At 60.6% G+C, this 22,397-nt stretch overlaps 2 protein-coding genes across 3 annotated transcripts; one reads left to right on the top strand and one right to left on the bottom strand.

Moving 5' to 3' along the window:
* Positions 1-235: 235 nt before the first annotated feature.
* On the bottom strand, positions 236-7,881 carry CRLF1 (cytokine receptor like factor 1). The gene is made up of 9 exons (XM_059919158.1): positions 7,599-7,881; positions 5,537-5,818; positions 5,071-5,200; positions 4,734-4,903; positions 3,569-3,726; positions 3,303-3,471; positions 1,206-1,393; positions 1,050-1,092; positions 236-549 (listed from the first exon to the last, which is right to left on the bottom strand). The coding sequence occupies exons 1-9, from the start codon at positions 7,879-7,881 to the stop codon at positions 536-538; spliced, it is 1,437 nt and encodes a 478-aa protein (XP_059775141.1). The 3' UTR covers positions 236-535.
* Positions 7,882-16,648: 8,767 nt separating this feature from the next.
* Positions 16,649-21,610, top strand: TMEM59L (transmembrane protein 59 like). 2 transcript variants are annotated; one of them, XM_059919738.1, is made up of 8 exons: positions 16,649-16,879; positions 17,791-17,950; positions 18,036-18,145; positions 19,378-19,443; positions 20,015-20,117; positions 20,423-20,540; positions 20,643-20,760; positions 21,001-21,610. In XM_059919738.1, exons 1-8 carry the CDS (start codon positions 16,718-16,720, stop codon positions 21,127-21,129), a joined length of 966 nt encoding a protein of 321 aa, XP_059775721.1. In that variant the 5' UTR covers positions 16,649-16,717; the 3' UTR covers positions 21,130-21,610. The 2 variants fall into 2 exon arrangements, with proteins under 2 accessions (XP_059775721.1, XP_059775720.1); XM_059919737.1 differs by having other exon boundaries at positions 19,291-19,443.
* Positions 21,611-22,397: the final 787 nt, after the last annotated feature.

Genomic DNA, 22,397 nt, shown 5'->3' with positions numbered 1-22,397 from the left:
ACAAAGCCAGGGATGGCAGGTGCAAGATTCCCCGACTCCATGACTGTAAAAACTCTGGTGTTTTGAATCACACTCTCCAAGGAGTTTGGAACCAGATATTTCAGATCATGGAGAGAGTCAGAAATTCTGGGAGGTCAAGATTCCCATCCCAAAGGGTCATCAGGATTCCTCGTCAGCCCCCACCCTAGACCACTCTAGCCCCAAACTCACCTTCACAATCAGGGCACCTAAATAGTTTGTTTATTTAAAAAGACTCTTTGGAGTGGTCCTGGGTAGGGGGAGTAATGACCCTTCTTCACCCCCAGCCCTGGCAGGCGTTCTGGGAAGCTCAGCCCCCCTCACACACACTCCTCCCACTGGGGTGCACCTCACGTGGAGGCCAGAGCTGTTGTGGCCCTCGGAGCTCAGAGTGCTCGCCCCAGCTGCTGCCGAGAGGGCTGGGGCACCCTGAGGTGAGGGTACAGAGGTGGCCCCCAGTCTGGGGGTGGCCCCTGGGTCTCCATGCAGCAGGGAGGGCAGCCCCAGCCTCTAGAGCTTATCTGGCAGGACCTGCAGGCAGAGGGGAAGCCAGGCTTAGCAAGGAGCCGGGGAGGGGCCAGGACCACAGAGCAAATGAGGAGGCCCCAGTTCAGGTCCTGGTCCCACCACTTTCAGCTGGGTGACCTTGGGTAGGCTATTGCCCCTCTCTAGGCACCGGTTTTCCCATCTGAAAAGTAATATCTATCTATCCCATGGGGTGTCCTGCAGGTAATGCGCTTGGCACAGAGCCGGTATGCAGTAGGCGCTCATATAATGCTACCGGGCGGCTATGTGCATTCATCCCTGAGGACGACATTCCCCTCTGGACATTTTAAAGGGGTCTGGATGCTCTTAACTAGACTAAGGGCTACAGGGGCAGGCACACAGTAGGTGTTAAGTAAATGTTGATACGAGATGGAGGAAGGGATTGCACCTCAGTAACTAGGGCTGAGGGTGGAGGGCCCGTCGCCTACGGCCACCAGGAGGGGCCCTTGTCTCCCTGCCTGCCCACCCACCTGGGTCCCCCTTACCTCTCGCCGCGCCCCGTCTGCCCGAGGACAGGATCCCCTCGTCCTGTGCTTGGAAGGAAGGAGGCAGTGTCTGAGAGCTGAGGACCTACCTCCCCAGCCCGTTTACCCCCCTGGCCCCACCCCTCCACCCCTCGCCCGGGGGTCCCTCCTTCCTACCTGGTTGCGGGTCTTATGTGACTTCTGCATCCAGGCTCGCCACTGGTCATAGAGGCGGAAGCTGAGGTTCGAGCAGTACGCGTGCTTCTTGAGCCAGCCCAGAAACTGCTTGAGCTCGCGCCGCACCGGCCCCGAGCTCGGCTCGCCGCCCCGCGGCTCGCACGCCCCGCCGCCCGGGCCCGGACGCTCTAATGGGGGCGGAGAGGCAGCGTCAGGGCGCGCCCGGCAGAGGGCGCGCGCGGGCAGGAGAGGGATGTTCCCTTAGGGCACCTCCCTCCCTGTTTCTACGGGACCCGGTCCTCCCCACGGCCCAGCCCAGCACTGCAGCCCAGCTGCGCCCCCAAGGAGATAGGGGGCAGGGGAAGGAAGGGGCTCCTCCTCCACATCCCCTCTAGGAACCCGATTCCTGTGGCCTGAGCCAGGTGTGAGTGGAAGGGGGCGGGGGGAGGAGAGAGGCCAGGGCCAAAGGGATGAGAAGCAGACAGAGCAGGGGGCAGAGGAAGGAAGAGAGAGACGCTGATGAGAAAGAGCTGGAGAGAGAGAGACAGAGACTGAGCGATGGAGGCAAGGAGAGACAGACAGAGGGAGAGCGAAAGCAATGAGGGACAGCCAAGGAGATGCAGAGGGTTGAGAGATGGAGAGCCAGAGCAGGGAGGGACAGAGACACTGGGGGTGTAGGGACGCAGAAACCAAGAAAGGCAGAAAGATAGAAACAGGGAAAGAGAGTGAGTGACAGAGAGATAAAGGGAGACAGAGAATTCGAGGTGGCTCTGAGGGGGAGGGGCAAGCCCCCAGGACAGGCCTGAGAGTACAGCCCGTTGGTTGGGGAGTGGGCCAGGAGGGCCAGGTGGGAGGCCGGCCTGTCGGTCCAGTCGCTGGCCGCAGCCAGCCGTGAGCAGGCCGGCGGATAAGGACATCGGCCTCACGTCATAAATAACGCCGGGGACCCGCTGACAGGCCCTGGCACAGCCCCGGCCCCCACCGCCCCTGCCGGCCTCCCCTGGCCTCCCCAGCCTCCCCAGCGGACACAGCCGCCTGCTGGCTCCCGTGCAAGAATCACAGGTGCTGGGCACGAGCAGGGGCCAAGGCTCAGGCCCCTCCCAGCTGTGCTAGTTCCCGCCCACCGCCGAACCTGGAGGGGCCCGGGATGGGGGCTGGGGGACTGGCTGGAGCCCTGCTCTGCCACTCCCTGACTCTGGGATCCTCTCTGGGCCTTGGTTTCCCCATCATCCCAGGAGCATGAGCCTGGACTTCAAGGGAACTGAGTTCAGATCCCTGTGTGACCTTGGGGCCTTGGTGTCCTCATCTCAGAAAAGGGGCCCTCCCTTAGGTGAAACCACTGGGGGAGCAGGGGATGGGAGTCTCAGTAACTATTACTTGCAAACCCTTGTGTGGCACCCACCATGAGAGCACTTTCCATGGGTTATCTCTCATCTAACCCTCACAATAGCCTGAGGCAGGCATGATTATCATCCCCACTTTCCAGATAGGGAAGCTGAGGCCAGACGTACCAAATAAGATTTCATACCATTTCACAAAGGAGAGAAGGGAGGTCCATGGGCTTAGATAAACCCCCGACCGCAGAGGGAATCAGACCCAGGCCCCTGATCATCCCATCCCGCTACCTTTAACAGAAGGGGAAATCAAAGCCGGTCATAGGGAGAGTTGGCAGCCCATCGTCTTAGAAGCAGGGGTCTCAAACTCACTTGCCCTTAGGGGCTGGGGAAGGGGTACATGTGGGTGAAACAGGCTAGGTGGGGATGGCACAACTGAAAGAGTAAGGGCCCTGACTTAAGGGGCAGCCTCTGCTGATGGGGGCTGTGGAGTAACTCTGGCTGTGTCCTATTACATTTTCTAGACAATTTTTCTAGGGAATCTAGGATATTTGTGTTAAAACTTATTGTTTTTAAAAGTCTGCCAGTAGGTCAAACTTTTTTTTTTCCAAATGACAGGCCAAGAAAATAGATCCAAGGGCCACAATTGGCCCCCGGGACCAAAAGTTTGAGACCTCTGCTCTTTTGAAGGAAACAAGGAAACAGAGGCCCAGACTGGTTTGGGGCTGGTCCCAGGACCACCCAGCCCTGTTGGGGTGCTCACCACTTCGGGGGGTGGAGGCAGCCGTGGGGTGGCTCCATTCGCTCCAGATCCCTGCCTTCTTGGAGCCATAGATGCCAAAGGGGTTGCAGCGCACTTGCACGAAGTAGACGGTGCCTGGCTTAAGGCCCGCCAGGCGGCAGGAGGTCTGGTTGCTCACATCGTCCACCACCTGGGCGGCAAGGGCAGGGTCAGAGGCGGGGGCAGCTTGGGGAGGGGAGGGGGGAGAGGAGGAGGGAGGAGCGGAACTGGGGGGTGGGTGCGGGCACCTTCCAATCCACGCTGTCCTCCACTCGGTAGCGGATCTGGTACTTGGCTTGGAAGAGGAAGTCCTTGAGGGCAGGCGGTGAAACCCAGCGCACGCTCAGCTGGTCCTCCAGGCCCCCTACGCGGCTCACGTGCACTTCTGGTGGGGGGTCGGTGGTCACTAGGGGGGCGGGGCGGGGCTTAGTCACCGGGCTCTCTTTGGACCTGGCTGGCCCCTGTCTGGGTCCAAATACCAGGGAACGTGGCTTAGATGGCACCTGCCTCCGTTCTCCCCTCTCCCCCCTTCAGGACGGGTGGATTACATTAGATAATATTCAGGAAACACTCAGCACCTAGAAGCACTCAATTAATGTTAGCTGTTATCACCATTATTATCTGTGACAGGAGAAACATAATCCTATCTTCAGGGAACTATGTAAAAAGCAGACACTGCCTGGATGATGATATTATTATTATGCCCAGGAGACCAGGGAGCCCTCAGGCTGCCAGACTCCTGGGAAGCTCCCCCGACCCCCCCACTGCCCACCTCCTGCTCCTTCCAACTTCACAAAGGTCCTCAATGTGACGGCTTTGCTTGGTGCAAAGGGACAACTGAGGCTTAGAACATGCCCACTGCAGCTTCAGGACTTAAGGAAGCAAAGTGGGAAGCAGGAGGAGGGAGTCACTGCAACACTTTTGAGGAACCTTCTGGGAGCCCTTTGGGCAGCAGGGAGGGCTGGCCTCTTCCCCTGAGGCCTTGGTGAGGGGCCGAAAGGGTTAAGGCACAGGCCTGCTTGGGGCTGAGAAACACCCTAATTAGATTAGGCCCAATTCTGCTCGCAGATCATCCATTTCCTGCCTCCCGCCTGCACGCCCCCCCAGCTACAGGCTGCTGCTTCCTGGGGCGCCTCCAGACCTGGGCGCCCCCTCCCAGCTCCCCGGGGGCCCCCCCTCAGCACACCTGGGCCGCCGAGGGGGAGGCAGCCAGGCCAGGTGTTCTCCACAGAGTAGGGGTATCCTGGCTGCTTCAGGGGGCTGGGGACGGATGGGCGGATGCCTAGCTCCTCCCCATTCCAACCAGCAGCGCAGACCTCAGCTGAGCTGCAGCGTGGCTGGGCTGGTGGGGGCCGAGGGGGAGGGGGTGGATCCCAGGTGGGCCAGGCTGGCCTTGCGGGGGGCAGGGCTCACCCACATCCAGGATGTCCAGTGTCAGCACATCAGAGCGGGCCGAGCCCAGCCGGTTGGTGGCCTCCACCCAGATCTCATAGGGTGTGAAGAGAGCCAGGTCCTTGGGGATGTGGCAAGAGTGAGGTCCCACCGTGTGGTATTCCTCACATGTGTTGTCCTGCCCATACCACCTGCAGGGGCAGGAGGGGAGGAGGACATGTGAGGGTCCCTTTGGGCCCCCAAACCTCCCCCCAGCAGCCCCGGAGTGCAGAGAGGACACCAGAGCTCCGAGAGGGAAGGCTTGGCCAAGGCCACACAGCCAGGCTGGAACACAAGTCACCCGAGGGCCACCACCAACCTCAGCTTGTACTTGAGGGAGTAGTTGGTGTGGAGGAAGGTTTCCCCGTGGGCCCCCGGCGTCCAGCGGCATGTCAGGTCCTTCATGTTCTTGGACCAGCAGCTGATGTTGAAGGGTTTCTCTGGGGGCACTGGGGAAGGGGGGTGCAGGGGCTGAGGGTCTGGACCGGCCGTGGACAGGGGGAAGGGGGAGTTGCTGGCTGCCCGCTGGGGCCCCCACCTTGGAGCGGAAGGAGGATGGACAGAGCAGACGTTGGCAGGACCACCTGCATGGCTCTCTTGAGGATGGTTTTTGGGGGGGGGTGGTCTCCAGGCTCTCATTCCCACCCTAGCGGCCTGTACCTCTCAACTTATGCCAGTATACCCATTGTTCAGCCCCAGACCAGAGGACCCATGATTCATGCCCCTCTCCAGAGGGAGATGTTGCCCCCAAGAGCTACCCCTAGGTGTCCTGGGGGCCCACTTACGGCCAACATAGAGGCAGGAGCCGGCTAGGATGCTGCCGTCACGGGCGTGGCACACGAGGTTGTCCCCCGACTGCTGCCTGGATCCGTTGAGGTTGGCCAGGGCAAGGGCTAGAGTGGAGGCGTTGAGCATTCGGGACAGCTCGGGGGGCAGGCGGTGCCCGTTGAGGGTCCAGTAGAGGCCCTCGGCGGTGGCCCCTGGTGGGTCCCCGTGCACTGAGCACGTGGCCTGCAGGGAGGATCCGATGAGGAGCGTGGGGTCCTGGGGACTGATCACAGCCGTGTCTGGGGTCAGAGAGGAGCACCTGTCAGGCCTGGGATGGAGCTGCCCTGAGCATCCCCCACCATCCTAGGTCCTCCAAGACTCACAGTAGTCCTGCAAAGGAGCTTTATATGATTGTCCCCATTTTACAGAGAAGGAAACTGAGGCTCTATTAGGTCAAGTGACAAACCCAAGGTTGGTGGCAAAGCCAAGATTCAGCCCCAGGACTGTCTGATTCCACAACTCAGGTCCTTCCAAACCACTTCCTCACTGACTTGCTCAGGGCTTTCTGAGTGGTTACAAACCTCACTCAGATCCAAGTACCTCTTGCTTTGCACATACTTCTGACAACCACTACACTCTGCTTTTTTTTTTTTTCCATTTCATTTTATTTTTGACAATTAGAAATAACAGATTGTGTGTTCTTTCTCTTCTACCCCCAGAACCGCACACATATGTCTCTGTGGGGAGGAAGGCACTTCTAAAAAGGGGTGCCCTGACCCCTACTAGAATCCTGCTCATTTTATGGATGAAAAAAAACAAGGCTCTGAGAGATCGAGTCCTTTGCCTAAGGTCACCAAATAGAAGGGCACACTATTTAAACCTGTATTTGTCAGTCTCTGTGCTGCCACTGGAATTGAAAGTGACTGTGGCAAGCTCTAGGCTCCCCACCTCATCCAAAGGGACTTGCCGTCATCATGCTTTCCCTCGATTCAGTTTTCCTAATCTGCAAAATGGGAACAAGAAAACTCACGGTCCTCAGGGCCATTGGGAATATCAGATGGGAAGTGACTTCCTAAACTGGGTTGTGTGTGAATTGGGTGCTGGGCACAGGAGCCTCTGGGATGCCGTGGTTGATGCCTTTCCTCCTGCCTTCCACTGGAGAAGCCTTCTAGTCCAAAGATTAGAACTTAAGAGAGACCTGTTTTTATCCAAGGGGAAACCAAGGCACAGAAGAGGGGGAGGGGATGCACAGTTCAAGCCCCTGATGCCCCTCTGAGTCTCAGTCTCCCCACCTGGGAAGTGGGCATCATGGTATCAGCCACATGAGATTGTTTGAGAAGAGTGAAAATATTGTCTTAAGGACAACTCTGTGGGATCTTTAAGCCAGGCTGAGCTGGGTTCGAATGCCCCCAGCTCACTCAGGAGGTTAACCCAGTTCTTTTACTTCTCTGAGACTTTGGGAAGGGGCCTCTCCCTCCACCAAAAGTGGTAGTGAGGACTCATTCACTCATTTGTTCATTCATTCATTCAAGGAGCACCTACAGTGTGCCAGGACCTGAGGGCACAATGGTGACCAAGATACCCAAAATTCGTGCCCTTTTGGGCCTTGAATCCAAGGGAGCAGTAGGAAAAAGCACAAATAAATGTCTAGGAGAACAAGTAAGGGAAAAAATAAAGCACGAATCAGTGGTAGCAGCTAAATGGCCCAAGAGGCCTGTCTGGGGAGGTGGCATTTGAACTGAGATGTGAATAAAGTGAAAGAAGTAGCCATGAAAATATACAGAAGAGAGTGCCCAGGCAGGGCGAGCAGCAAGTGCAAAGATACTGGGGGGCAGGGGTGGTAGGAAATGAGGTCTGGGAGGTTAGCAGGGGGCCAGACCTGCAGGGAGGAGTTATTCCAGGATTCTGAGCAAGGGAGGAATTTATATTTTAGAAGGATCACTGGGCAGCTGTAAGAAGGGACTGCAGCGGGGCAGAGAGGCAGGGGCAGCCCAGCTTCCCTGGCAGCCAAGGACAGGGTGATCCTGGTTCCCCTGGGAGGCCCCTAAATGCCAGCGGCTGCCCTGTGCTGGCTCTCACTGCCCCAAATGGGCGAGGTGGGGTGGACACAGTTCCCGGGGCCAGCCCTGACGATTTTCCGGGGCAAACTTGGCTTGAGGGCCATGTCTTGCTGGAGCCTGGGATCGCAGTTGCGTTTGGGGCTTGGCCCAGGGCTCGCCGGAGGTCTCAGCGTCCGTGCGAAGGAGCCGGCTGAGCCGGCCAGAGCCGAGGAGGCGGGGGCGGCTGGGGGGCGGGGGGCCAGGGGGCCGCCCCGGAGGTCCCAGGCAGCCAGCCGCCCGCTAATTCGGAATTCCTTCAGCATGAACTCGGGCGTGCCAGCGTCTCTGCCCCGGCCCACCCACCGCTTCCTGCCTGGGCCCCCCCAGCAGGGTGGGAGGCACGGCCAGGCCTGCCCGGACCCCAGGCCCATTCTCAAACCTCCAGGGGTGGGTCACGGCCCTCCTGTCTCCCACTCACCCCCACGGCCAGGCCAGGAAAGGGGCTCTCAGGGGGGTCCTGGCTGGCTGTGGCACTGCCCCTCTGCCACACCCGCCTGGCCTGGGCTGGTGTGGCCTGCCTGCCAGCAGCTGCAGCTGCCCTCCCAGGGCTGGGCGGGGGACAGGGCAAGAGGGCAAGGCCAGGCGGGCCTGGACAGGCCAGTCCCCCACCCCAAGCTCCAGCAGGAAAGGTCACAGGGAGGCCTTCTCCTCCTGGGATGTGGGTGCCCATCTCAGTTGGGGCACCTGGGCAATTGGCTTCCCCTCCCCTGTTCTCAGTTTTCTCCTCCGTAAAATGGGAGGAAAATACGTTCTACCTGCTGGGGAGATGAATGCGATGAGCTCACCATGTCCAGAGGGCCAAGCACACTGCAGTGCCTAGGAACTGTTGGGATTAGGGCCCCTCCCAGCTCTGGGGTCCCGGCTGGCTGGTGCACTCCCTCCAGGCCTCCCCAAACAATGGGCCAAGGCATTTGGGACCAGGATGCACACATTCCAGCCCAGGCAAAGCAGCTGGGGACAGCCCACTGAGGTTGGGAGGGCCCTTGGCCTGGTTTGGGGGGCTTCCTAGAAGGCTCCCTTAAGCAGATCCCTGGGCTAGGCTTTTGGACAGCCCCCCTCCCCTGCTCCCTGCCTCCCCGCCTTTCCCGCAGAGCTGGGGCCTTTAAAAGTTTTTTCTCTCCCCCTTCCCAATCTGGAGCCACTGCCGTTATTAAAAAGGAACACCATGTGTTTTAAAAGGGAAAAGTGTGAGATTCTCTGCAAGCAAGGCAGGAGGGTGGTCTCCACCCGGGGTCCCCATGGGGGTCCCCATCTCCTGTCCTGCTGGTACCTGCAGACACTTTACGACCCACCCGCCTGTTGGTCAGGTGCTAAGACACACCACACCGTAAGTAGAAACATATTGCTGAGGTGTGAGAATCTTTAATTTCTTCCCCCTTAAAGGAAAAAACACACGCACAACAATCCTTCCACCACCACCACCTTTGCCTGCTGCTCTGCTGGCTGGGAAACAAAGCCTGCCACTAAAGGTGGCATTCACAGGTGCTGCCCACTGCCTGGCAGAGCTGTCAGGAACCCCAGGAGGGCCTGGGGCAGCCCCTCACCTGCCCAGGAGCCTTGGGCATGTTAGGCTTTCAGCAAGTGCCTCCAGGACACCGGACCCTGCTCTTTCCGGAAGAGCACCGCAGGGAGCCTGCAAACAGCTCTGTGCAGTGTAGGTCCACCTGGGGTGCAGTGTTTGCCCACACGGGTCGACTTGTGTGCCTGGATGGGGTGCGTGGAGTGACTGCGAACATCCGAACATCCAGGGCAGGTTGTGCCTGCGTGTGTGCCCTGTGTTGCCTCTCCTTCGGAAAGAGTGTGACCATGAATGTGTGTGTGTCAGGGATGGAATGTGTGTGTGCGCCCCGATGGTGTGCGAATGTGCATCTGGGATGCAGTGTGAGCACATCTGAGGGCGAGGGTGACGGGCCACAAGCCAGTGTGAGTCTTTGTGTGTCTCTGGGTGTGTCCCAGAGCGGGTCTGGATGTGGAGACTGTGTCCTGGCGGGGGTGTGCATTGGGTGGGGGACCGGAGAGTGCCGGAGGCCAGGCGCTCCCAGCAGGGTGGGGGTCTCGGCCTGAGGGGGCTGTGGGCTCCCGGTGGCTGCTCCCCCCCAACGGCTGGGCCTGCGGTGCCCGGACTCGCTGGGTCCCGCTCCCTCTCACTCTCACCCACTATCTCACAAAGATTTCTCTCTCTAGAGTCTCCTAGCCCGGCGCAGCGTGGCCGGGAACAGTTCTGAGCGCCGCCAGTGGCGAGGACTCCGCGGACCCCCGCGCGCGGGGTCCCGCCGGGGGAGGGCGGCGGCGCCGGCCCGCGGAGAGGCGCGTCCCCGGGGACCCCGGGCCGCGAGCCAGGCGGCCAGAGCGGCCCCCTCCCGCCCCGCCTTCCTCACGGGGCTCATCCCTCCACCCGGGGGGGCCCCGCTCAGGGCCGGCACCCAGCGCGCCTACCGCGTGCGCCCCCGCCCAAGAGCGGTGACCCGCGGTCTCCGCGTCTCCGAAGCCAGCAGACGCTGTCGCGTGCGCCCACCGCGTCCTGGAGTGCAGAGTGTCCCAGGCCGCGGCCCCTCGACCCCCCGGGGCCGAGTCGGGCGTCCTCCACAGGACAGCCCAGGTAAAAAGGCCTGGGCAGCGGAAGCCGGACCCTTGGGCCAGGGGACTTCGGCGCTGTGCGCCCCACAGGTGAGGACGCCCCGAGGGCCGCGCCGGGGGCGCCTTCCTTTGTTCCCGGGCCGTCCAGGTGGCGCCCGCGCCCCCTCCCCCCGCGGCTGCCCCCGGGGCGCACGCTCTCGGCCCAGGCGGGAAAAGGGGAGCACGGCGCCGGCTACTTACCGGCTCCTGATCCCGCTTGCGGCGCCCCGAGGACGCAGAGCAGCAGTAGGGGCAGCAGCGGCGGCGGCCGCCGCGCGGATTGGGCGGCGGGGCCCGGGCGGCCGGCGGGCATGGGGCCGGCGCTGCCTGGGGCGCGCGGCGGGCGGCGGCTGCAGCGGCGGCGGCGAGGGACTCGGGGCGCAGGCGGGGCGCGGGCCAAGTAGCCCGCACGTCGCTGGGCGCGGGCGCGGAGGCCAGAGCAAGTCTGAGCAACCGAATTGACAAGGCGCTAATGCGCCGCTGGCCCCGCCCGGCCCCGCCCCCGGCCCGGCCCCCGGGGGGGGGCGAGCGGCGGGCCCCGCACCGGCCTCCCAGCCGCCCGCCAGCCCGCGGGCACCGCGGGCCCCACCCGTCCGGCCTCCGCCCCGCCGCGCACCGCACGCGCCCTTTCCCGCGGCCCCAAACCCCCAACTCTACCCTTACCGACCTGGGACCTCCCTTTCCAACCCCGCCAGCTCCAGGCTCCCTACCCCCAATCTGGGACCTGGAGCCCCCAGTCGGGTTTCCATACTCTCGCCCACTTCCCTGCACCCTGCTCTCAGCCATGTGCCCCTTCGGCGTCCCCTGAGGCCCCCAGCCCTCGCCCGCTCCTCCCCCCCATCCTCTGTCTCGGCCCCCACCCGAACTCTGGCCCCGCCCCCCCACTGAGCGGTCCCTGAGCCCCGCCTGCTCCCATCTCCAGCCCCCCTTCCTCCCCAGGGGCCTAAAAGTCGCCCTCCCTCCCGCCCCACGCCATCGGCGCGCGGGTCCCACCGGTTTTGGCCCAGCGCTCCCCCTCCCACTTCATCCCGCCTCTTCTGGTCCTCCAGCGCGCGAAGCCTCGGCCCCAGGCTTTGCTGGAGGGAAGACGGAGAAAAAGCTGCAAGGCACAGTGTCCCTGGACCTTACCCTGGCTCAGCTGTCCCCCTCGAGCGGGACCGAGCTGAGGTTCTTTGGGGGCACCCGGGGGCCTCAGTAGGGAGTTCCCGCGTGGGCAGGCGGGGAGAAATGGGCCCCCGTGGGAAAGGGGACGGGGGCTTGCGCGGGTCCCGTGTGCGGGGCAGGACAGAATCCCAGGAGGAGAGCGGTAAGGAGGCTCCCCCCGACTCGCTGACACCCCCCCACGGAAAAATCCGCTCAGCGGCCCGCGGGTGGGGTGCGCCACGCAGTGAGTAATCGCTCGGGCGGCCGCCGCCCGCCGACTCCAGGTAACGCCGGCTGCCCCGAGCGACGCATAGCTTGTCTTCCTATTTTTGCGTAGGGATCCTTCTCCGTGTTATTGTTTTTTGGCCACTGCTTGGGTTTCGGGACCCCTCCCGGCCCGGGCGCCTCACCCCCCTCCTCTTGGTCCCCATCCGATTTGGGCGCCCACGATAAAAGGGCTCTAGACCTCCAAGGCCCCGGTGGAGGGGGAGCCTGAAATGAGAGTTCCGGGGCCGCCTTCAGCCCGGCTCTTAGAGTCGCAGCCCTGCCGCCAGCCGCGTGCCCTCAGAGGGGAAGGGCTCTAACTCCCCTTTCCAGAGGTTCCCTTAGAGACCTGGACCCTCCCTCTTGGTCCCTAACCAGCCAAGGGGGTAAAAGTGTCTGAGGAGGGCTCAGGAGTTCCCATCTCGTTTGCTCACGGCTGCCCTCCACTCCTGCTACTTGGGTCCCCAACTCAGACCTCAGACTGTCAGAAAAGAGGATTAAAGGATGGAGTCCAGGGTGCACCCCTCTAGTCCCCCATTCTGGACTCTGGATGGGTTTGTGAAGGAGAGAGTAAAGCCCTGGCATGCTGCACTGTCGTTTACTGGGGCACACCAGGCCTCTCTGCCTCAGTTTCCTCCTCAGCACTGTGGGTGACTCCTAGCCAGCCTAAGGGTTTCTGTGGGAAGTTGCGATGTAGCAGAAGGCTCCACGGTCTAAACACTTAGCATAGTGTCTGGCACCGGGGGCACATTCTTTTGGAGCATCAGTTTGTCACCTCTGAAAAATGGGGCCATAGTCCCACCTGCCAGGTGGTCCAGAGAGTTAAGTGGAGGTGGCAGTTCTTGGATGGAACTGTGTTTCCAGGATTTATGCCACCCCCTCCCCCACAACCTCTGTCCTGCAACGTTTGACCTCCTCCTGGAGGACTTCAGGCTTCTGGAGCAAAATCTTGATTATTTTCCTCCCTAGTCTCTGCTCCTCCCCAGTCATTCCCCAGTCTCGGGCAAAGGCTCCCCCATCCACCCAGATGCTCGGGCCAGAGACCTGGAGGTGCGCGTGACAACTCTCTCCTTTGCTCATCCCCTACGTCCAATCCATCAGCAAATCCTGTTGGCTGATTCCAAAACACATCCCCATTCTGAGATTCGGACCCCTTTCCTCCACCCCATCCGGCTCCAGGCCCCACCATCTCCGTCTGGGATGCCGCCCAGCCTCCTCCTAGGCTTCCTGGGTAAATCCTCTTGCCCTTGTCTGTACAGCAGGCAGAAGGAGCTTTTAAAAGAAGCGAAGCAGGTCTTTTTTGCCCTGCCACCCTCTCCCCCCTCCTTTTCTCCTCTCTTCTCATCCTCCTTCTTCCTCTCCCTCACTCCACTCCAGCTGCTGCAGCCCCGTTTCTCCCAAACACATAGGCTTGTTTATTATCACGGGGTCTTTGTACATTTGCTTTTCCCCCTGCAGGGATGCAGTTCCCCCAAATCTTCCCCCAGTCGGCACCTTCTCTTCCATCATGTCACAGGTCAAGTATTCTCAGAGGGGTCCCCCAACCTTCCCAGGCACCCTCCATCCCCTTCCTCTTTTTAAATTATCTTTGTAACACAGTTCTTCGAACATCATCTTTCTCTTGAGACATTTTCTTTAGACTGTGAGCACACTGAGAGCCATTAGGACCCCATGCTGGGCCCAGTGAGGGCCACAGGAGAAGAGCTCAGTGAACATTTGCAAAATGAAAGGATGGAGAATTCTCTCAGTCCCTCAGAGTAGCAAGAAAATTCAGTCCCAGTGAATCATGCTGTCTGGGGTCCCAGCCAGGCCCTGGACTTGCGGTGTGAGCTAACCTGGTAGCCACCCCTCTCTGGTCCTTACCTGTAGAAGGGTATGGGTTGTTCACCCAGCCCCTCCTTGGAGCATGCCCTCTGCCCTCTGGGTGACCTTTACCTCAAACCTTTGACTTTAAGGAAAGTGATTTGGCCTCTAGGTGCACCCTTCCCTGCCCTTGGTTCTCCAGGTGGCTTAACCCCTTCCTCATCAGTCCCACCACCTCTTTGTGCAGGAAGGGGAACGAGCGTTGATGGAACTTCGGGCAAATATTGACCCAAGTCCTTGAAGGTGGCTGGGAATGTACTGAGGTGGCAGATGGAGGGAGGGCCCCACATAGGGGAGGGGCTCCTCAGTCTTTGCACCTAAGGATTACCTTGGGGGAGACCCTCCAGCCCAGCTCCCTGCATAATTCCAGGGCACTGAGGGGGCCCCAGGGAGAGGCAGTGGTAACAGCCCCTTCAGGGTCCCATTGGGATTGAGGAGGGCACAGAGCTGCCTCTCCCATGTTGAGACCCCTCAGTATGGGATTAGCTGCCTTGTGTTCCAGGCCAGTGTGCCCAGGAAGCAGGGACAGTGAGGGTCTCGCCTGGACGTGGGCTTGGGACAGCAGAACCTAGGTTCAGGACATGTGTGCAGGAGAAGGCGGGGCTTTATCATTTCCACCCTGGAGGTTCAGCCTGGGGAGCTGGGTTGCCTGGGTCCCAAGCTTTGTGCAGTCTATGCTTAAAAAATCCAGACCCCATAGGCATTGGAGGTGAGATCTCAGGAGTGAAGAGCTAGCTGCCTGTGTCTAGGTCAGGGCCAGTGTTTACCGGGCCTCGGAGGCCTGGGTTCCCTGCCTCTCAGCACGCTGGAGAACCTCGGACGTCAGGAGGCGCCAGCTATGTTGGGGGTGACAGTTGTGCCCCTTCCCCTCCCCCCACCCACTGTCTGCAAGCCGCCGGCGCCAGGGAGCCGTGCCCGCTCCCCAGGCTGTACCCGGCTTGGGGGTGGGGGTCAGCGGGGTCGTGGCGAGGGCGGCAAGGGATAAAGGGCGCTTGTCCGATGCCCGCCCTGACCTCGGCCGCCGCTTCCCGGACGCCCGGCCGGCCTCTGATTCACGCCCAGGCCGGCCGCAGCGCCCTCCCCCCCGCCCCCCACCCCGCCTGCCGCCCCGGGGGGTAGGAAGTGGGGGGGGCGAGGGGCGGCGCCGAGTCAACTTTCCCTCTTAAGCCCCGAAGGAATGTCGGCGGATTTCCTGAAACCCGACCCCGGCCGCCCGCCGGCCCGCCTGCCCCTCACCTGGACCTGCTCCCTCGGGAACGGCAGGAGGGGCGCGGGGGCTCACCTGGGGGGCCGGGGTCAAGTCCTCCTTCCGCTCCCGCCCCAGGCGGCCTCTTGCAGCGGAAAAGGGGGTGAGTGGGAGGCAATCAAATCCTCTCACTCCTCTCCAGCGACCTAGGCCAGCGTCCCAGCTCCTCCAGCCTCAGTTTCCCCTTCCGCTTTTAAAAAGGCGCGGGTATCCTTCCTTCCTGTTGTGGTTTAAGAGGCGCCTCTTAAGCCCGATTCCCCTGACTCCCCACCTCCTAGTCTTGGCAGGGGTCTGCCCACCTCTCTTGGCTTCTCTCGCTTGTCACCTGGGCCGACCCCCTTTGCCACCCTGATCCTCAATTTCCTCAGCTGTAAATTGGACAACGCTGCCAGTTCTTCCTTATAGGTTGTTACAAGAAAATACTTGGGAAGTGTTTTGTTTGGAATGAATGAAGAACAGTAATTGTGGAAGGTTTCAGCGCGCTGGGCTCTGGAATTGACATGTGTGGGCTTGAATCCTGGCTCTGCGGAGGGGTCCTGGGGACTAGGTTTCCCACCTGTGAAACGGGGGACAGTATTGGTCATAACCAATGGTTGTTTCCCAAGGCGCAGGCCTGGCGCGCGGTAGGTTAGATGCGGGGTTCCCTGGCTCTCGCGCAAACCGCAGGCTGGAGGCCCTAGCCGCAGGGTCGCGGCAGCCTAGCCCGGGAGGGGCGGGGCGGGGGAGGGGCCGCGCGGGGATCCAGATGTTCAGGGTCCGCCAGGCACAGCCGCGCCTGATTAAGCCATGTGGGGGCTGGCCGAGGCGCGGAGATGAAAGCGCGGCGGCCGGCCGGGGGAGGGGGCGTGCCAGCCATCACCCCCCCCCCAGTCCCCTCCTCCTCGGCCGGAACCTACGGCGCCCTCTGACCCGCCGACCCCGAGTGGCTGCCGCCCTGTCTGCTGAGGCAGAGGGTGGATGGAAGATGCGCAGGCGGCAGACACCTGCGCGGGGCACGCCAGAAAGAGGGAGGGTGTCATTTTTGCAAGGTCTCAGGCTTAGAGGGGAGCCCCCACTCCCATGCCTGCCGGAGAGGAAGCTAGGGAGACCTCCTAACCCAAGATTCATGGGGCTACACTCTTGTCACCTTGGAGTGCGATGGAAGTCAGAAGTGTTCCTGTTTGTCCCAAGTTTTCCCACGAGAATTATAAATTTTAGCAGCACCCCATCACCCTTATCAGCATCTGTGCCCCCTCCCTCTCAGCCCCAGGCCGCGGGGCCCCTAGTCTGGGGGAGCAGGGACCAGATCCCCCAGGTTTGTAGATCAGGGCTGGGCCAGAGGGAGGAGAGGCTGGGGGAGCCCTGGAGGGTCTGGGAGGGCTTCCTAAAGGAGGCAAACTGTGCACACGTTACCGGATCTCTGACTTGGGTACCAAAGTAGATGATGACACAGACCTTCAGAAGGCCTTCTCTAACACAGCTCTGCGACACTCACGACCCTCCATCTCCACTCTCTGGCTGGGTTCCAGCCACGACCACCGCCCTCCTACTTCCTTTTCCAGCAAGCTCATCCCCTCCTCAGGGCCCTCGCTGTTCCTTCGGCCTCCTCGCGTGGCCAGCTCCAACGTTGCCTATCCGGCAGGCCTTCCTTGATTCCCTGGCGAATAGATCTCTCCCCCATCCTACCACCCTATTTGTTTCCTTTTGGCCCCTAGCGATGGCTGAGATCCCTCGTGCGTGGATACTAGGGAGGTGTCATGGACCCCCGAGATGGGACAGACGGCAGGGGCCACGATCCACCTGCCTCGCCCGGCCCGCACACTGACGGTGCCGCAGCGCCGCTCCCCCGCCCGTTCTCCGCATCCCCCACCCCCCCTTCCCAGGCTGCCTCGCTCGGGTGACGTCAGCTACCCGGTCCCCGCCGCCGCCGCATCCTCCGCGCCTGCCAGGAGCCGGCGTCCCCCGCGCTCCTTGCGCCCGGCCTGGCCATGGTTTCGGTCGCCCTAATGCCGCTCCTGTTGCTGCTGCTGCAGCCTCCGCCCGCCACCCCCGCACCGCCTGCCCGCGACCCCTTCGCCCTGCAGCTCGGGGACACGCAGAGCTGCCAGCTGCGGTGCCGAGACCGCTACCCTAATCCGCAGCCCGCTCAGGTGAAGCGCATGCGGCGCCAGCGGGAGGACCAGAGATCTCTCCAATGGGGGATGGGTTGAGGATGCGATTCCCCCCATTCGGAGCGGGAGGCAAGGGTTCCTCGGAGGGGGAAGGGGTCAGGGAAGGGGGTTCTCCAATGGGGGTGGGTCCCTCTGGTGGGGGAAGGGCTGGCGTTCCTTCGATGGTGGTGAGCGCAGGGGTCGGGGGTCCCTCCGGTGAGGATGGGGATGTCCCTTCCGCAGGGGAGGGGCCGTGGGGTCCCTCTGATGGGGGAGGGTTTAGGGATGCGTGTCCTTCTGATGAATTCGGTGTTGCGGGAGTCTCTCCAAGCCTGAGGCAGGGAGGAGGCTGGGGCTCCTGACGCTACCTAGAGGGTTCTGGCTCCACACTGCTGCGCAAGGACCCTTGGGGCGCCCAACCCCCACTTTCCTCAGGCCTGACAGTCCCCTTCTCCTCCCCCTCTACCCTAGCAGCTTCCACATCCTCCTCCCTCCCCCTCCGAGCTACCAGCCCCCGCTCCTATCCTCATGCCCCCCGCAGTCGGATCCCAATTTTCCCAGGCCTGAAGGGTGACAAAACCTCTGAGCCCCCCCTCCTTCTTCAGGCCTGAGAATCCCTCCTCCCTGGAGCCTTGGGGGGGACCATTTCCCTCCATCTTCCCCAGTTTTCCAGCCATTACCCAAACCCAGCAACCTCCATTGTTTATTCTCTTTCTCAAGCCCCCTCTCCCTCTCTCCTCCTCAGAGCCAAGAGCCCCTGCGAATATGCTTAGCCTCCTTCCCCACCTCATCCCAATCCCCTTAGAAGATCTGGTGGGGGGATCAAATCTTCTACCTCCTCACATGAGGGCTTCCAGCGCTGCCCTCCTCCTGCCCCTCCCCTGGCCTGAGCCCCACGTCGTCGCTTCCAGGAGGAGCTGGAGGAGGACCCCACTGAGTCCCGGAAAGCGAATGCGTATAATAGGGCCGTCCTGATCAGTGCTTGCGAGCGAGGCTGCCGCCTCTTCTCCATCTGCCGATTCGTGGCCAGGAGTTCCAAGCCCAATGCCACACAGGCTGAGTGTGAAGCAGGTAAGGGCTGGATGGGTGGGCCAGGGTGGGGAGAGGTGGCCTGGGAGGGGCTGTCCCCCCAGTCACCCTCTCCTGCCTCTTGCAGCCTGTGTGGAGGCCTATGTGAAGGAGACGGAGCAGCAGGCCTGCAGCGAGGGCTGCTGGAGCCAGAATCCAGAGCCGGAGCCCGAGCCCGAGCCTGAGCTGGAGCAGAAGGTGGGCGACCTCCCACCTGTGGCCCCACGCCCCCCCCCTCTACCCCCCAAATCTGCACTCATATCCAGCGTCTCTGAGGCTCTCCATTCCATTCGGGGCCTACTGGGTGTCCTTGATTAAGCCATTTCACATCTCAAGACTCACTTGTCATCTCTGTGACATGGGAAGTACTCCCCCTCCCCGCCCCCCCCTGCCGCCAAAACAGCCACCATTTACATTATTTAGCAAGCATTTGTCCTGGTCCAGGCCTGACTTCAGCCTGTCCTAAATTCCTTGGGCCACCCGGAGGCACCTGAGACAGTGTCATCCTGATTTCATGCCCACAGAGCAACTGGCCAAGGTCACACAGGGCTGTGCAGAGGTGGGATTTAAAGCCAGTGCCACTAGGGCTTGTGACCACCCCTCACCTCCCTCATCTTCAGTGCCACAAGAGCTGACTACTGAGCACCTACATACCAGCTACTGGTCTAAGCACTCTCCTTGTGATGAACAAGTGGCCACTCTCATCTGGGGTGGCTCAGAACGGAGGTGCAGGGAGGAGCAGCCTCCCAAGCACACATGTAGTACCCCTCTCCCCACTCCAGGGAGAAATAATAACTGCTCACCTATCATAGTCTGTGAGAGAGTCTAGAAGACGCTGCATCAGGGGAAACTGAGGCACAGGAAATCCTTCATCACAGCCAGAAACCCATGGGCTGGGATTCCCCAGAAAGCCCTTTCTCTCTTCATTCGTTTTCCTCCACCCTTTCCAGGCTTTCACTGTTCATAAAAGCACAGTGCACTATCATTTCTTCCTATTCTGAGTTCTCTCCTGATGCTGTCAAAATAAGAACAATGATGGTGACATTTTTAATAATAGTAGCTACTACATATTAGGCACTTGTACCATTGTCTAGTTGAAATCTCATAGCAACCCCACGAGGAAAGAGAATCATCCCCATTTCAGGGCTCAGAGAGGGCAATCCACTTCCCCAAGGACACACAGTCAGCCAAATGCAGTGCTGAGGTCTGTGTTCATTGTATGAAGCCCTGTTGCCTCAAACCACTTAGTGAATTTTGATCACAATGAATTCTCCCAGCTCCCCTCCCATTGGTTAATGCCCTACATTGGTGACATTTCTGTGCCTTGGGCCTCCCCTTGGCAGAGAAAAGTCCTGGAAGCTCCAAGTGGGGCCCTCTCGCTCCTGGACTTGTTTTCCACCCTCTGCAATGACCTTGTCAACTCGGCGCAGGGCTTCGTCTCCTCCACCTGGACATACTACCTGCAGACTGACAATGGGAAGGTGGTGGTGTTCCAGGTGAGGGCTCTGGCAGGGGCCACACTAGAGTAGTGGTTGGGTGGTCAGGGTAAGAAGGTGGGATGAGTTGGTTCTTGGCTCATGGGATGCAAAGTCCACAGGAACCAAGCTTCAGGCACAGCTGGATCCAGGGGTTCAGTGTCTCACTCCACCGCTGGACTCTGCTGTCCTTTTTGGTGGCTTCATTCTCAGGCAAGCACATCCCTCCTCACAGCAGGGTGGCTGCCTGAGGGTCTAGATGACAACCTCTCTGAGGTTTTAACTAAGCTGATTGGCCCTGGTTGAGTCATGTGATAACTTCTCAGCCAATCCCTATGATTCTATTGGCATGCCCTGGATCACATCCCTACTTTAGGAGCAAGACAAATTAGGGCCCCACATTAGCAGGGAACAACATCCCTGGTATCACAGCCCACAGCTCCATAGAGGGTGTCCTCTCTGTCCCCAGTGGAACTAGGTGCCAGCTGGGCTTGGGACAATGTAACCTAAAAGGGGCACAGAGAGGTGCCTCCTAGGGCCAAGATGGTGCCTTTCTAAAAGGCTTCTCTGTGCTGTATCGTTCCTGGCCCAGACCCAGCCTGTGGTAGAGAGCCTGGGGCACGAGGGGGCCCGTCTGCAGCGAGTGGAAGTGACCTGGCGGGGATCCCACCCTGAGGCCTTGGAGGTGCATGTTGGTAAGGTCCAAGCCTAGACCAGTGTTCCTTCCACAGGTGGCTCCACTGCCACAGGGGGTTCTCCTGACAAATGAACCCTTGAGGATTGGGATTTCCATCTCTCAACTCCTGGGGTTTCTTGGTCCATCTCCCAGGGTTCCATGGTTCATCTCCCAGGGGTCCGTGGTCCATCTTTCAGGGTTCTGATTTATTCCAGGACCCAATGCCCCGTTGCCCCAGGTCCTGGCCTCCTTTCTGTTCTCCATGGCTGCTGTCGCCTCTTGGCGAAGGCCTGGAGGCTGCTGAGAGGTGACCTATTCTCTCAGACCCTGTAGGCCCCTTGGACAAGGTAAGGAAGGCCAAGATTCGAGTCAAGACCAGCAGCAAGGCCAAGGTGGAGTCTGATGAGCTGCAGGACAACGACTTCCTCAGTTGCATGTCCCGGTGGGTGGCAGAACCCTGGGGATGGCGGAGGGGGGTGGGGCCAGAGGGGAGTGACTATCTGGCCCAACTAGGGCCACTGAGAGTGCCTGCCGGCTGGGGCAGGCGCTCCGGGCTTCCTCGCTGGATCCTGGCCTGCTGCCTCTTTCTTTCTGTGCTGGTGATGCTGTGGCTGAGCTGTTCCACCCTGGTGACCGCACCCGGCCAGCACCTCAAGTTCCAGGTGGGCGGGGCCCACAGGCAGGGTGGGAGGAGAACTGCTCCCTCGTCTGGATAGGGCTGCCCCCTCTCCCATGGAGGCAGGGACCCCTGACTTGCTGCGTGACATTAGGCATTTCTTCACTCCCTTATGAAATGGGGGAAACAACTCCCACCCTTAGTAGGGACGACTTCAGATCAGGGGTGGGAAGGACTTGCCAGGTTGGGGACTCATAGCCCTCGCTCCCTCTTCCTCCCCCTGTAGCCCCTGTCTCTGGAGCAACACAAGGGCTTTATGGTAGAGCCAGACTGGCCCCTGTACCCTCCCCCGTCGCACGCCTTTGCAGACAACCCCCCGCCCTACAAGCTGAAGCTGGACCTGACCAAGCTGTAGGCCTCCATTGCCAAGTTCAGGAGCTCCTTGGGTCTCACTTGCCCGTTGCCTAGAGGTCCGGGTCAGGGTGGGACGGTCCTTGGGCTCCTCCTCTCCCCAGATTCTTCTTCTCTCCCCAGTCCTGCCCCTCCCCCCCTTCCCCCCATCCTGGGGTTGCCATGCCCCTGCTGGGGGGCGGGATCTGACCTTGGTTCCTTCACCCCTCCCTTCCCCAGAGCGTGTTACTTTTGTCTTCTATCGTGTAGCTTCTTGAGTATTTCAACCCCAGTTCTGTGCTGCCTTCCTCCTTTCTCCCCTTTCTGGGGGGTTGAGGCCACACGGGAGCCGCTTTGTTCTAGGGCTTCTCCCTTTCTCCCCACCCCACCACCGGCGATGTAGCCTCGTGAGAGGAGGCCCCCCCAAGAGAGGAGGTGGTGGGTAGCTCCATGCTGGGAGTTGCAGCATGGGGGTAGGGAGGAATAAACCATGTATATAAAACCCATCTTGGACTGAGCCTGCTTCTGTTGGTCTTTCCACCTGCCTCCTGGGGAGTGGTCTGAGCGTGGCCATGACCCCTGCCCACCAGGCCCTTTCTGAGATGGGGGAGGGGAACTTCGGGAACTCCCCGTGGCTTGAGTGGTGAGAACCAGCTGACACCTGGAAGGACAGCCCCTCTGCTACCCAGCGCACATCACATTCCTAACTAGGGGTGACTCTGGATAAGCGGCTTGTGCCACCTGCCTGGCCCAGGTGGGTCAGTGCCCCTTCCTGGGCCTCCACGTGGCTCCTGTGAAATGGACAGGTCACATCTTGAAGAGGACATTTGTTAGTTTTGTCGCCACCTGGCTTCCATCCGCCTTTCTTTTGGGGATGGAGCTCTGCCCCGTTGGGGGCAGTCTCAGGGTCCTGTCCACAGGTTCTCTCCCCTTCCTTACCCAAGAGGTCCAGACTTGGTGTTCTTTCCTGCACTTGGCATTCAAGAGGAGTCTTGTAGGACAGGAACAGCCCACCCTGATGAGGCCACAGCCATGACACTCCATCCTTCCTGTCCATTCTGCAGACTCCCCAAGATCCTCCCAATATATCTTTTGGTTAAGTAGGCTAGAGTTGTTTCTGTTGCTGGCAACCAGAGATTCTTGGCTGGTGGGGGCCGCATCTCCTGGGAAGAGTTTGGGATGAGGGACATGGTGGTCAATGTGGCAGAAGTTTCCAAGGGCTGATGGAGTCCTGTGGGTGATGGGTGAGTGGTTGGGGGAAGGTGAGTTAGAGAAAGCTGAGTGGGGCTGATT

Source organism: Balaenoptera ricei, chromosome 3 (genome assembly GCF_028023285.1).
Source record: "Balaenoptera ricei isolate mBalRic1 chromosome 3, mBalRic1.hap2, whole genome shotgun sequence".
Classification (NCBI taxonomy): Eukaryota; Metazoa; Chordata; class Mammalia; order Artiodactyla; family Balaenopteridae; genus Balaenoptera; species Balaenoptera ricei.
The sequence above is the reverse complement of the archived record's forward strand: the minus strand, read 5'-3'. Positions and strand labels throughout refer to the sequence as shown.

What these genes read in the sequence shown, in the direction of transcription:
- CRLF1 (XM_059919158.1), bottom strand. Translation starts at nt 7,881, where the DNA reads ATGCTGAAGGAATTCCGAATTAGCGGGCGGCTGGCTGCCTGGGACCTC. An exon ending in CTCCTGCCTCTATGTTGGCC is followed by an intron (nt 5,201 to 5,536) that starts GTAAGTGGGCCC and finishes CCCCTTCCCCAG; the next exon opens with TGCCCCCAGAGAAACCCTTC. An exon ending in TCCCTCAAGTACAAGCTGAG is followed by an intron (nt 4,904 to 5,070) that starts GTTGGTGGTGGC and finishes CTGCCCCTGCAG; the next exon opens with GTGGTATGGGCAGGACAACA.
- TMEM59L (XM_059919737.1), top strand. Translation starts at nt 16,718, where the DNA reads ATGGTTTCGGTCGCCCTAATGCCGCTCCTGTTGCTGCTGCTGCAGCCT. An exon ending in GGAAGGTGGTGGTGTTCCAG is followed by an intron (nt 19,444 to 20,014) that starts GTGAGGGCTCTG and finishes TTCCTGGCCCAG; the next exon opens with ACCCAGCCTGTGGTAGAGAG. An exon ending in GGCCTTGGAGGTGCATGTTG is followed by an intron (nt 20,118 to 20,422) that starts GTAAGGTCCAAG and finishes CTATTCTCTCAG; the next exon opens with ACCCTGTAGGCCCCTTGGAC.